This window comes from Labeo rohita, chromosome 11, assembly GCF_022985175.1.
Source record: "Labeo rohita strain BAU-BD-2019 chromosome 11, IGBB_LRoh.1.0, whole genome shotgun sequence".
Lineage (NCBI taxonomy): Eukaryota > Metazoa > Chordata > Actinopteri > Cypriniformes > Cyprinidae > Labeo > Labeo rohita.
In genome coordinates, this window is record NC_066879.1 from 25579732 (window position 1) to 25593475 (window position 13744).

Below are 13744 nucleotides of genomic sequence, written 5' to 3' on the forward strand. Positions count from 1 at the left end.
AATACCGCAACCGCGCATGCGTCAGCGACTTGAGTCTATATAAAGACGTCTAGTAGCTTTATTGTGAGATACGGCGGTACTTTAATACACTACCTTACAAAAGACACAGGTCTGTAAGTTTTTTTTTTTTTTTTTTTTTAAAGAAATTAATACTTTTATTCATTAATTTCATAAATATTGTCAATAAAGACATTTTTAATGTTTTTAAGATTTTTATCTCAAATAAATAATATTCTTATGACCTGTTTATCCATTTTAGAATCCTGAATAAACGTATTACAGTTTCCATTGTTTAAGCTGCGCAACTGTTTTTCGACATAAGATGTTACTTGAGCAGAAATCAGTATTTTAGACTGATTACTAAAGGCTCATGCGACACTGAAGACTGGAGTAATGATGCTGAAAAATAAGCGTTGCCATCACAGGAATAAATAACATTTTAAATAAGATATATAATTGTAGTAACACGTATTACTGTATTGTATATTACTGTAAACACGTTTTTTGTATGAAAGCGGTTTCCGCAAATGAATAAAAAATTTTTAAAAAAGTTTTTTTTTCGCAATTGTGAGTTTACAACTTGCAATTCTTTTTTCCCCTCAGAAATATGAGATATAAACTCGCAATTCTGAGAAATAAACTTCTGTGAAATAAAGTCGAGAAATAGAATTGCGAGATATAACTTGGTAAATTTGACTTTTCTCAGAATTGCGTGATATAAATTAGGAACTGCGAGTTATGATGTCAGAATTGTGAAATTTAAACTAGCAAATCTTTTTTTTTTTTTTCCCCTCAAAATTGCGTGATATGAACTTGCAATTGCGAGTTAGAAAGTCAGAATTACACTTGCAATTCTGACTTTTTTTCCTCAGAACTGTGATATAAACTCGGAATTTCGAGTTAAGTCAGAATTGGGAGACATTAACTCCCAAATCGGTTTTTGAACATCAAGATGTTCATGTCTTTCTTTCTTCGGTCGTAAAGAAATTATGTTTTTGAGGAAAACATTTCTGCAATTTTCTCTATATAATGGACTGATATGGTGCCCGAGTTTGAACTTCCAAAATGCAGTTTAAATGTGGCTTCAAACGATCTCAAATGCGGTTGTAAACGATCCCAGCTGAGGAAGAAGGGTATTATCTAGCGAAACAATCGGTTATTTTCATAAAAATAATACAATTTAAATAATTTTAATAAAATGCTCATCTTGCCTTTCTCTCCCTGAATTCTTGGTATTCTGACTCAAGACAGTTAGGGTATGTCGAAAAACTCTGATCGTATTTTCTTCCTCAACTTCAAAAATCATTTAAAAATCATCCTACATTGCTGCAGAAATACTGACCCAGTCTTTGCAAAGTGAACATGCAAAAAAAGATTAAACCCCCTTAATTAAAAAGGTAAAACAGCGATATAGGATGATTTCGAAGTTGAGGGAAAACATGAGATGGGAGTTTTTCGACCTACCCTAACTTTCATTAACCGGAACAAAAACAGTTCAGGCAGCGTAAGACAAGACGAGCGTTTGGCATTAAAAAGTGTATAAATTGTATTATTTTTATTAAAATAACCGATCATTACGCTACACAAGACCCTTCTTTCTCGGCTGGGATCGTTTACAACCGCATTTGGAATCGTTTGAAGCCGCATTTAAACTGCATTTTGGAAGTTTAGACTCGGGGCACCATATCAGTCCATTATATGGAGAAAAATGCTGAAATGTTTTCCTCAAAAAACATAATTTCTTTACGACTGAAGAAAAAAAGACATGAACATCTTGGATGACAAGGGGGTGAGTAAATTATTTGTAAACTGTTGTTCTGAAAGTGGAGTTCTCCTTTAAGTCAGAATTGCAATTTGCAGGATATTAACTCCCGAATCTTTTTTTTTTTTTTTTTCCAGAATTGCGTGACAAACACGGAATTGCAAGTTATTATAATCAGAATTGTAAGATATTAAGCAAATATTATTTTCTTCTCAGAATTGCATGATATAAACTAGCAATTGCGTGTTATAAAGTCAGAATTGTGAGATATTAACTCTTAAATCTGATTTTTTTTTTTTCAGAATTGCGTGTTAAACTCGCAATTGTGAGTAACTCGGAATATAAACTTGCAATTCTGAAAAGAAATAAGTCAGTATTGCGTTATATAAACTCGTAATTGCAGGTTATAAAGTCAGAATTTTGAAATATAAACTCACAAATCTTTTTTTTTTCTCAGAATTGCGTGATATTCTGAAGACATATTATTATATTTAGTGTATTTTTGGTCAAATAAGTGCAGCCTTAGTGGTTTCTTTCAAAAAACTTAAAAAAAAAATCTTATGGACCCTAAACTTTTGAACATAATTTAACATAACAGGTAAAACGTATAGAACTTAATTTGTATGTAAGAGTAATATCACAATATTTTCTTCACCATTAAAAATGAAACAAATAAATGTAACATCTTTATGAAACTTTATTATATTCCTCAACATCCATTTCACACAAAATACATACACAATCCAAAGGTTGTATAGAATATTTTGCTCATACACAATCAGTCCATAGCACAGAATACTAAATACAAAAGTGGTTAGATTTTTTTTTTTTTTTTGCCAACAACTCACCACCACTCAGTTCCATTTATACGTAACATCAGCAAAATAGGCAGCATTATTTACAAGCTTTATTTACATACAAACACTCAAAAAGAACATGATCACACAAAGGGTACCACCTGTCTTTTTAGATAAGTCCTGGATTTTATTTACTCTTTTCCAAAATGTTACATTTTAATTCTTTGAATGCTATTTCACAGGCATCATATACTGTATAATGGCATAGAATTCCATTATCACTTAATATATTTAATTCATTTACAAACTCTTTCAAAAGTAGTATCTAAACGGTATGTACGAGGTTGCAGATTTCAAATGGGAGCTGAAAATGTACCAAGACTCTGGACTATTTTGCATAAATGACATTCCTGATTATCAGGGAATAATAGTAGCTTTTACAAAACAGAACATTAAAAATCTTAAAATAAAATAAAAAACTTTCACTTATTAAAATACTGTACTTAAAATAAGAGTATGAAAAAGTCACACCCTAACAAAACAAAACCTATTTTTCTCTTTTCTACAGTTAAAGCTTTCACATCAAACTATGACACTCATACATTTGTTCTGTACATAACAGATGATCTTTTTTCTTAAATCCACAAATACACAAAGATACTGTCAAAAACAAAATAAAATGTTTTTTTTAACCGCCTGTCACTATGACTTACTATACAAAACAAGCAAACAGCATTTGAGTGCTCACAAAACAATGCATCCATGCAAGTTGCTGTTAACTTTGACCCTTGCAATGCACATTCATGTATGTAAACCATTAACAATTCATGATCATCGCAACTGAAGATTTGCATTTTTCATGCATTTCTTGAACATGCAAAGAACTTGGGATAAAGGCATGAAATTTCTACTGTTATCAATTAATTTAAACTTCAACAGTCTTTATATCAATGAAGTAGACAGGACACACCTAACTAATGGAAGTGAAACTGTTTCGTTTTCAACTCAAAATGGAAAAAATCCACAAACAATCATCCTTAAAAGTGTACTTTTGTCCTAGGCTTTCTTTAGTTTTTTGTTAATGTCATTTTTGTGAGCAGGTTGGTTGTGTGTCACTGATTAATAGCAAGAACTTTAAACAATGCCCTCTATGAAGCTTGTGTCCAGATGTACGATGAGCATTCGCAAGAAAGACATCTCTTTGCGGGTGTTCTCGAATATGACACGGGGGTCGTCCGATTGGCACCGAAGGCAATTAGGAGCCATTACCATAGCAAGGTTGTTCACGTCCATTTTAGTGACTGCAACGTTAGCAGGCTGAGCAAAAACCTGAGGAAGACATGTGATATAGATCAGAGCAGTGCAATAAGTCAGAATACATTTTGTGCATTTGCAGCCTATTAAAGGAACATGCCACTTTTTTTGAAAATAGGCTCATTTTCCAACTCCCCTAGAGTTAAACAGTTGAGTTTTACCGTTTTCAAATCCGTCCAGCCAATCTCCGGGTCTGACGGTAGCACTTTTACCATAGCTTAGCATAGATCATTGAATCCGATTAGCATCTTGCTCAAAAATGACCATATATAATGACAATATTTTTCCTATTTAAAAACTGACTCTTCTGTAGTTGCATCGTGTACGAAGACGGACGAAAAATGAAAAGTTGTGATTTTCTAGGTCGATACGGCTAGGAACTATACTCTCATTTCACTGTAATAATCAAGGAACTTTGCTGCCGTACCATGGGTGTAAGAGCCGCAATGATATTACGTAGCCGTCAACTCTGCCGACTGCAACTCTGCATCTACACAAACTTAGTGCCGGTCACTTCAGGCGCTGCGTAATATTATTGTGCCTGCTGCACCCAACAAGTTCCTTGATTATTACGCTGAAATGAGAGTATAGTTCCTAGCCATATCGACCTAGAAAATCACAACTTTTCCGTCAGTCTTAGTACACAATGCAACTACAGAAGAGTCAAGTTTTAAATAGGAAAAATATTGTCATAATATATGGTCATTTTTGAGCGAGATGCTATCGGTCTAATCAGATTCAATAATCTATGCTGGTACAATAATATTACGCAGTGCCTGAAAGTGACCAGCACTAAGTTTGTGTAGCTGCAGAGTCGTATCATTAATTTTATTGCGCCTCTTGCACCCATGGTACGGGAGCAAAGTTCCTTGATTATTACGCCAAAATGAGAGTATAGTTCCTAGTCATATCGACCTAGAAAATCGCAACTTTTCATTTTTCGTCTTTGTACACAATGTAACTACAGAAGAGTCAAGTTTTAAATAGGAAAAATATTGTCATTATATATGGTCATTTTTGAGGGAGATGCTATCGGTCTAATCAGATTCAATGATCTATGCTAAGCTATGCTAAAAGTGTTACCGCCAGACTTGGAGATCGGCTAAATGGAATCGAAAACGGTAAAACTCAATGGTTTAATTCCAAGGGAGTTGGACAATGAGCCTATTTTCAAAAAAAGTGGAGTGATCCTTTAAGTGTGCGTTTAGTGAGTGCTGTTCATACCTGTAGGAAGTGGATGAAGTAGTACAGCACCAGTCGGTTGAGTTCAGGCAGCGACTGCACCACACTGATGGCTGCCACAGGATCATCATAGTTATTGACACACTGCTTATAGAAGCTCATGGGGATGAGAGGCTCTTCCAGTTCGCGGTACCACAGCTTCATCAGAGAGGCTGAGAAAACACAATGGTATAGATGTTTAAATGTTTTTGATATAATGAATTGCCAGTACGTATTTCCTGGAGAATGGTTGCTCACCAGGAACATTGGGGTCTGACAGATTTTCAGGAATCCTCCATTGGTCCACCTGGAGCTTCAGTGCATTAACTTCATCAATGTCACCAGGGACCCTGCATGAGGAGATTGTAACGTTACACTCAAGGACCACCAGAGGGAGACAGCACTCCAAAGTTAAGCATGCACAAGTGGCTGAGTTAGAAAACACTGTATGTGTAATGTCCTACAGAGATTAGAGATGATATTATTTTTACTTTCAAAATTTTTGCATAAAAGACATTAATATACTGGTGTTACGGAAGTATCTTAAAGGGATAGTTCATCCAGAAATGAAAATTCTGTCATTTATTACTCACCCTCATGTCATTCCAAACCTGTAAGACCTTCGTTCATCTTAAGAACACAAATTAAGATATTTTTGATGAAATCCGAGAGCTTTTTGACTCTGCATAGACAGCAACGCAACTGGCACGTTCAAGGTCCAGAAAGGTGGTAAGAACATTAAAACAGTTCATGTGACATCAGTGTTTCAACTGTTATGTTTTGAAGCTATGAAAATATTTTTTGTGTGCAAAGAAAACAAAAATAACAACTTTGTTCAACAGTTTTTTCTTTTCTGGCACTCACACGAGTGCCACGACACATGCGAATAAATTGTTAAAGTCATTATTTTTGTTTTCTTTGCACACAAAAAGTAGCTTCATAACATTGCGATTAAATTACTGCTGTCACATGGACTGTTTTAATGATGTTCTTACTACCTTTTTGGGCTTTGAACGTGTCAGTTGCATTGCTGTCTATGCAGGGTCAGAGAGCTCTCGGATTTCATCAAAAATATCTTAATTTGTGTTCCAAAGATGAAAGAAGGTCTTACAGGTATGGAACGACATGAGGGTGAGTAATTAATGACAGAATTTTCATTTTTGAATGAACCATTTAAACCTTTAAAACTGTAGTTTGCTAGTAACGATTTAATCGTAATTTGAAATGTTAAAAATAAAAGATTGATTGTAGTTTAACTATGTATTGAACTACTCTACAAGTTACTTTGAAGATTTTTAAGGGTGCAAAGTTCTACTATGAGATATAATTAATTTTTGCAGTCAGAGCTATAGATATTTTTGACCCAAATTTCTAATAAAACCTAATTACAACCTAATTTATAAACACTACCAATCAAAAGACACATAATGCATGGTTTCCACAAAAATATTATATCATTACTATTATGTTGAAAACAGATGTGTAGAATATTTTCAAATGTCCTTAATGAATAGAACGTTCAGAAGAACAGCATTTATCTGAAATAGCAATCTTTTGTAACATTATAAATGTCTTTATAATCACTTTTGATCCATTTAAAGCATCCTTGCTAAATAAAAGTATTAATTTCCATAATTTATTTTCCAAATAAATAAATAATCTGACTCCAAGCTTTTGAATGGTATAGTGTATAATGTTACACAAGCTTTTTATTTCAGATAAATTCTGATCTTTGGATCTTTCTGTTCATCAAAGAATCCTGAAAAAAATGTACTCAGCTGTTTTAAATACTGATAATAATATAATAATAATAAAAAAATGACTGCAGTAATAATGCTGAAAATTTAGCTTTGATCACAGAAATAAATTACATTTTAAAATATATTCAAATAGAAAGCAGTTGTTTTAAACCGTAAAAATATTTCAAAATTGTACTGTTTTTGCCATACTTTGAATCAAATAAATGCAGGCTTGATAAGCAGAAGACGTTTTAATTTAAAAACATTAGAAAACTGCTCAAAAACTAGTGTAAATTTCAGAAGGATCATGTGACACTCAAAGCTGCAGTAATGCCTTGTAAAAATGCAGCTTTGTAATCACATGAATGAATTACATTTTAAAATGCATTCAAATAGAAAACATTTAATTTTAATTACATTTTACAATATTACTGTTCTGTTGTATTTATGATTAAATAAATGCGGCCATGGTAAAAATAAGCCTTCTTTCAAAAACAACAGTGTAATTGAATCAATTTGTTACACAGGCTACAAAACGTATGCTACGCTCTTAGAAAACATCTGTTCTAATGTCACATTACCGAAAAATGTAGGTAAGTTAGTAGCTCTGCAACTATAATTACGAACTTGTCAACACACTCTTACAGTGCTCTTCTATTCTGCCTAATTAGCAGGAACTTGAGCAGGTCTTACCTGAATATGCCCTCAGTCTGCGCTCCACCCAAAGCCAGCACATACTGAGACAACTGCACTTGCACCCACGGCAACTTCCTGTCTGGAAAGAGTTCGCTTTGCCGCTCCATCACTTCCTCTAGAGAGCTGCCGAAGAGCGAAGGGGTCATAATGGCACGCCTACTGTGGTCCACTTCCTCCAAACTCGGCTTACGAAGCCCCTTTTTGAAAAACAGAAAAATTACTACTTGTTCTCTTTTTTTGAATATAATTCGCCTTTAGTGTGATTCAAAACTCACCTTTTTCCCTCCAGTGACCGCCACTTTCTGAAGTTTCCGGTAGCAGTATTTGGCATATGTGCTGACGGGTAGAGCTGGAGATGAAAAAAGACATGAGACATGATTACTACTATTCTTAGACACATGGCCTGCACAGTCTAATCGTTGACAGATTTACATCTAACCTGTTTTACAAGGTGAAGACTTTGAGAAGTGAGTCACTTCTCTTTGTCTGGCTACATTGCTTGTTATGGAATCAAAGATCATGGGATCTCAGAGGCACATGAGGAGTGAAGCACTTCAAAATGACTCACTGTTTTAACAGTGAATGAAAAATGAAGATTTAGCTGTATCAAAAGTGTGGAGGATGAAATCCGGCCAGCACATTCTGTTAGCAGTGACTCATCAGATCAACATGTGAACTAGAGTAGACGAAATAGACAGAGGGGTTTTCTACTACGCTGCGTTTCATCAACGTGCTGTCTTGTCCTTTGTTATGTAAGGGCCAAGGACTATAAAAGTAGACGTCGCAGAACATTTTCCACTAGATGGAATAAATGATATTCCCAGAAATCACTTGATGTCAGATTGTAAAACAAACTCCAGGCTTGTAGAATCACTGGGATTTATCGTACATCCAGCAGCGCTGAATTTATAGCGGCCTGTGCCACAGAGAAACCACAGCAGGATTCCTCTGGTCTCAGCAGAGCTTCATAACTCTAAAGCAAAATCCATAGGGGGCATTTCTAATACAGGCTTTGTCAATCCTAACTAAAGGAGCCAGATGGTAAAAATCTGTGCGGCGATAAAAAGCATCTTTTCTGGAATGTGCCCCAAACTCGACACCTCTTCAGATTTATAGCAAACAGGTGACACACTCGCATGTTGACACAAGCTCTTGTTAATTCTCGTGCACCAGACTGCAATTACGTCTAATGAGAGATACCGCGTCATAAATTTGCCCTTGATCTCTTTTTTCCTAAACAGTTCATTTACAGGGTAAACATACATTCGTACATGCAGACTTAAGTCTGATATTTTGCATGACTGAATAAGCGCTGGTGGTCCGGCTTTGAAACAACAGCTTGCCCTCATTTGAAATGAAAGGCAACAATAAAGTGAAGGAAAGCCAGAGGAAACAACAATCTTTTCAGAGGCCACAAATGAGACCACACAGATCTTTGTGGCGACTCCCTATGTCAGAGGGATGAGTAAATTCCTGTTTTACAATGGCTCTGTCATCAGGGCTTCCAACTTAAGATCCCAATAAACTCCTCAGCTGAGCTGAGGAGCCAGCCCTACACTCAGACCAGATCTAACCTCAAGAATCCCCCAAGGTGACTCACACCCAGCTGCAGCAGTATTTGTTAAGTCGACACTCTCATCTGGACATCTGCCCATCAGATCCAACTAAATGACTCATTGCAGGCCAGGGTCAATGTATGAGCCATATCCTGCTCCTTCAAGTAGCCAGTGTGGCTGGTGCTGGTCTAATGGGCTTGTGAGTAGTGATGCAGCAATGGCTGTGAGTCACTGTTATGCCACCCCTGCAGGCAGTGAAACCCAGTGTAAGTGATCCTCACTGCGGTCAATGCCACAGCTATGTGTAGGCAGAAATTGAATGTGATCATCAGGACCACTCACTGTGGTAACACTCAAGGTCAAAGTGTCACCATACGGAGGCACTGTCATTTACTGTACAAGCGCACGTGATGTGTCCTGCCCGAAAGGGCTAATTAACATAGTTTTACTGACATGTCAAATAATCGATTCCACTAATGCAACTACAAATGAAAAGCACTCAATATAGCTTTACAGAGGCCTGCACACCACTGTTATTTCATAGTGATGCAGTGAATCTCTGGTTGAACTATTACATAACTTTTCTCAAATCAAATTTCAACAAACTGAACAAAGTGACTTTAAAAGTCAATCTACTCTTCTTTGTTTTCAGATAAGGAATCATCCATAGTTAAAGAAAAACTACCTTCTGTTTCCTCCTCTGAGTTCTGTTTTCTCTTTTTCCTTGACTTTGAGTTCTTCTTCTTAATATCCTGCTGGTCCAATATGTACTGGGTTACTGCAACGAAAACACAAAAAGCAAAACAATTCATTAAATAACCCAGATAAAATAGTGCTCTTGCTTGATTAAAATAATAATGAAAAAAAAAATGAACTGGAAGCAGCGATTACCGGGTTTCAAGCTCTTTAGGTATTTAAGCACATAAGGAAAAGACATTACTTATTATTTAGCAAGCCTGTAACCACCTAAATCAATTATTAAAAAAGCATTTATGTCAAATCCAGGATATTTACCATAGAAATATGATGTTTTTATAACATTTATGACTGTGGTCTAATCTCCCTGAAGCTTTGCATGCTTGTTTAGAATCGCCTGTCGCATGTGCTCAGCGGGTTTCGTGAAGTTTTGAGTTTTCGTTTAGGCTTTTGGGTATATTTGGACAGGCCCCTTTTCTAAAGGACTCCATTATAGCTTCCCAAAGTGTAAATTTCAACATGTTTTTGATAATTATTGACCTAGAGCGTCCTTTTAAAAGATGGTTTGATTGACAGCAGTGGTTCTAGGGGCAAAGTTTTTCGGAACGAGGAGGTCTATCATACGATATGAATATCGTGTGTATGTGTGGAAAACGGCGCAATGTTTGAGGGCGTTTAGGCCCTCAAAAATTGCGATACTGCCCCCCAGGCCGATTTCTTTCAAATTTCTCACAGACCTTTGGGGCTCCGTTCCTATCAGCCTCTGTTAACCTTGTCTAATAGGTGCTCAAACTTAATCGGCCAATGGCATGTTTTCTGAGATATGCAAATGTCCCCACAGTCTCTTGTGGCACTTTGGACCAAAACTGTGCACAGCGATTTTCATGTTGATAGGACAAACTGTTGCCTAGTTATAGCCATATTTATGTTTTTTTTTCCCTCTTATAGCGCCACCAAGTGACCAATCTCCTGCAATTTTTTTCCCGTGACCTCAAACTGAGCTCTTACATAAGTGTGGCGAGTTTGGCGAATATATCTCATTCAGTTCAGGAGTTATAGGCATTTTACTAAAAGTGGCCCTGCCCTCTTCGAACATTTTAGCGTCCCTTTGCCACGGTGAGTTGTAAGTTCAGCTTTTTTTGATAATTATTAATATTCACTCTCTAGAGAATCCTTCTGCACTGGTTTGATTCTGATCGGGTGAAAAACTGGCAACCCGGGGTGTCGAAAATACTATTATTTTAAATACTATTATAAATGTCTTTACTGCTACAGTTGATCAATTTAATACTAGTGCTGTCAAATCGATTGATCGTGATATACAATATAAATCGTGTAAATACGTATACATATGTGTACATATTAATATACACAGTACTCACACATATATTATGTAAACAAACTTTTATTTTAGATGTGATTAATCGATTTGACAGCACTATTTAATACATATAATCATTATTATTAAATGATTAATCTTTTTAATATAATCTTTATGTATAATGAAGATCATTCCAAGACATTACATTATTGTGGTAAACAACTAAAGCAATACAAAAAGTGTATTTTTTGGTCAATATATTATTTGTTTTATTTCCATGTCATTGCACAAAAGCCTAATATTAGACCAAAGCAATCCATTTTGTAGTCAAGTTTGTCTGTTTGTAATGGATCTGTCTGAGGCTGGCCCTGCAGGCCTTTCACACAGGATGTGTTCTTTGCATTTTTAAGGCAGGACATATTTTACAAATGTCTTGAGGCCTTCAGTTTCATTCATTTTTTCACAGCACAAGAATGTATCCTGTCTCGACAGCTTTTTGTTGATTTGGCGAAGCACACAAGCCTAGTGTACGTGTTTTGAAATACTTAATGGACAAACTCACGTTTCTTGTCATTGGCTGGCTCCATATGTCGCTGAATGTAGCCTTCCAGGTAGCAGCAGAACTTGGGTGAAGGAGCGAAGAAGGCAAGGCACACAGCCATGAGCTCCCAGCCTGCTGCCAGGCTGCGTGGGCTGGTGTTGCCTGTGGTCTGCCTCACGAGTTGAACGTAGAGCTCGTCCCTCAGGCCCTGCATGCCCCAGCACTTAGTGACGATGAGGAGAGCTGCATGGCGCCGGTCCAGCCGAGAGGGTCGGTCTCCCATGTACGCCTGGACGAGCTTAAACATCTCGCAGGCTTCTTTGCGTACAGTGCGGTCATTGGTCATCAGCATGGGCTTCTTGATGGAGCCACGGTTCCAGGACAGCATGTTGGCGATGGAGACTCGGCGGCGGAATAGGCCCTGGGTGTGCATGTTGAGGTGCTTGCTGGCCCAGTCGGCCATGTTGGCGTCTGGGGGTGGGGGTTGACGGAGGGTGGCGTAGGACAGCTGGTACGCCCCACTATCACCTGCTTGCAAATTGCTATCGCTGACTGCGTGGCGATGAGGGCCGAGTGAGCCCGTTCGATTATCCACCATACCTTTCTTTCTGCTTTCCAACTGAACTACTGGCTCCAGAGTTCCTGCCTATAGAAGAGGAGAAACAGCATGAGAAATGCAAAATCATTCATAACACAGCTATTTTTACACAGCTACTTTGTTCGACTGCTTTTTACTGAACTTCACCGTGCTTCAGTTCTTCCAATCAGCACTTAAACTGGTAAATGAACAAAAAAAACACAATAAACTTCATTATACACTATTGATAAAGGATTCGGATCCCCTGTAGATGAAGTATGACCAATCGCTGACATAAAAAGTCCTTCTACAGTAAGTCGTTTCTCCTTCCATGTCTCTAAAAAAAAATAGTGCAAATCCAGCAATGGCCTCGTTTTGATCCCTAGAGAAATTTTGTCCTGTAAGAAGGTCCCTTATGCAGTCATTGCCTCTCTCGCTGTACTGAAAGTTGTATTCCTGTTACAAAAACCAGACACAAAGCGTGTGCCAACTTTCCTTTTATACCTCATGTAAAATTTTTAGGACACTGTGGGTAAAAATGACAATTCATAGAGGTGCAAGACAATTAAAGTTCATATATATATATATATATATATATATATATATACACATTTATATATATATATATATATATATATATATATACACACACACATATACATACAGTGCAGTTCGAAAGTTTGTAAAGTTTTTAAAAAGTTTCTTATGTTCATCAAGGCTGCATAAAAACTGTAATTTTGTGAAATATTATTGCAATTTAAAATGGCAGGTTTCTATTTTAATATACTTTAAAACATAATTTATTCCTGCGAAGCAAAGCTGCATTTTCAGCATCAATGCTCCAGTCTATGCTGCTTAATATTTTTTGGGACCTGTGATAATTTTTTCAGGATTCTTTGATAAATAAAAAGTTAAAAACAACAAATTAAAAATATTGAATTTTGCATTACAATATACACTGCTATTTAAAAGTTTGGACTCAATAAATTATTTTGTTCTAACAATAAATTCTTGTATTGTTAGAAAAGATTTCTATTTTAAATAAATGCTGTTCTTTTTAATTTTTTATTCATCAAAGAATCAAAGAAATAAATTCACAGAAATAAATTCTATTTTAAAACATATTAGAATAGGAAACCAATATTAGAAATTGCAATAATATTTCACAATATTACACTTTTCTCTGTATTTCTGATTAAATACAGCTTGATGAGCATAAAAGACTCATAAAAAACATTAAAAATCGTATTGATTCCAAACTTTTGAATGGCAGTATTAGTATTTATTAATATGTTGAATTTAATTTTATATTTTCGGTTTTCATTTTAATTGTAGTTTAGGTTTTAGTAATTTTGTGACATGCTTTTGTCTTATTTATTAGTGTTTTTTAATATATCCATTTATGTTTAAATCTTTTAAGTTTAAATAGTTGCAAAGGCAACATTTCTAATTAAATTTAAATTTAAAATTTAAATTAAATTAAATCATGTAAAACTATTATTTATATTTTATTTTATTTTGGCT

The 13744-nt window shown here is 35.8% G+C and overlaps 1 protein-coding gene across 1 annotated transcript in view; it reads right to left on the reverse strand.

The window, feature by feature from the left end:
* Nucleotides 1-2441: 2441 nt before the first annotated feature.
* The window catches only part of arhgap46a (Rho GTPase activating protein 46a), a 40758-nt gene continuing 29455 nt past the window's right edge, over nucleotides 2442-13744 (reverse strand). The window contains exons 4-10 of the mRNA XM_051122565.1: nucleotides 11665-12289; nucleotides 9771-9863; nucleotides 7805-7878; nucleotides 7527-7726; nucleotides 5353-5444; nucleotides 5098-5267; nucleotides 2442-3888 (exon numbers count right to left, since the gene is read on the reverse strand). Coding sequence (XP_050978522.1) covers nucleotides 3694-3888; nucleotides 5098-5267; nucleotides 5353-5444; nucleotides 7527-7726; nucleotides 7805-7878; nucleotides 9771-9863; nucleotides 11665-12289 — 1449 coding nt within the window. The 3' untranslated portion in view covers nucleotides 2442-3693. The remainder of the gene's footprint in view (nucleotides 3889-5097; nucleotides 5268-5352; nucleotides 5445-7526; nucleotides 7727-7804; nucleotides 7879-9770; nucleotides 9864-11664; nucleotides 12290-13744) is intronic.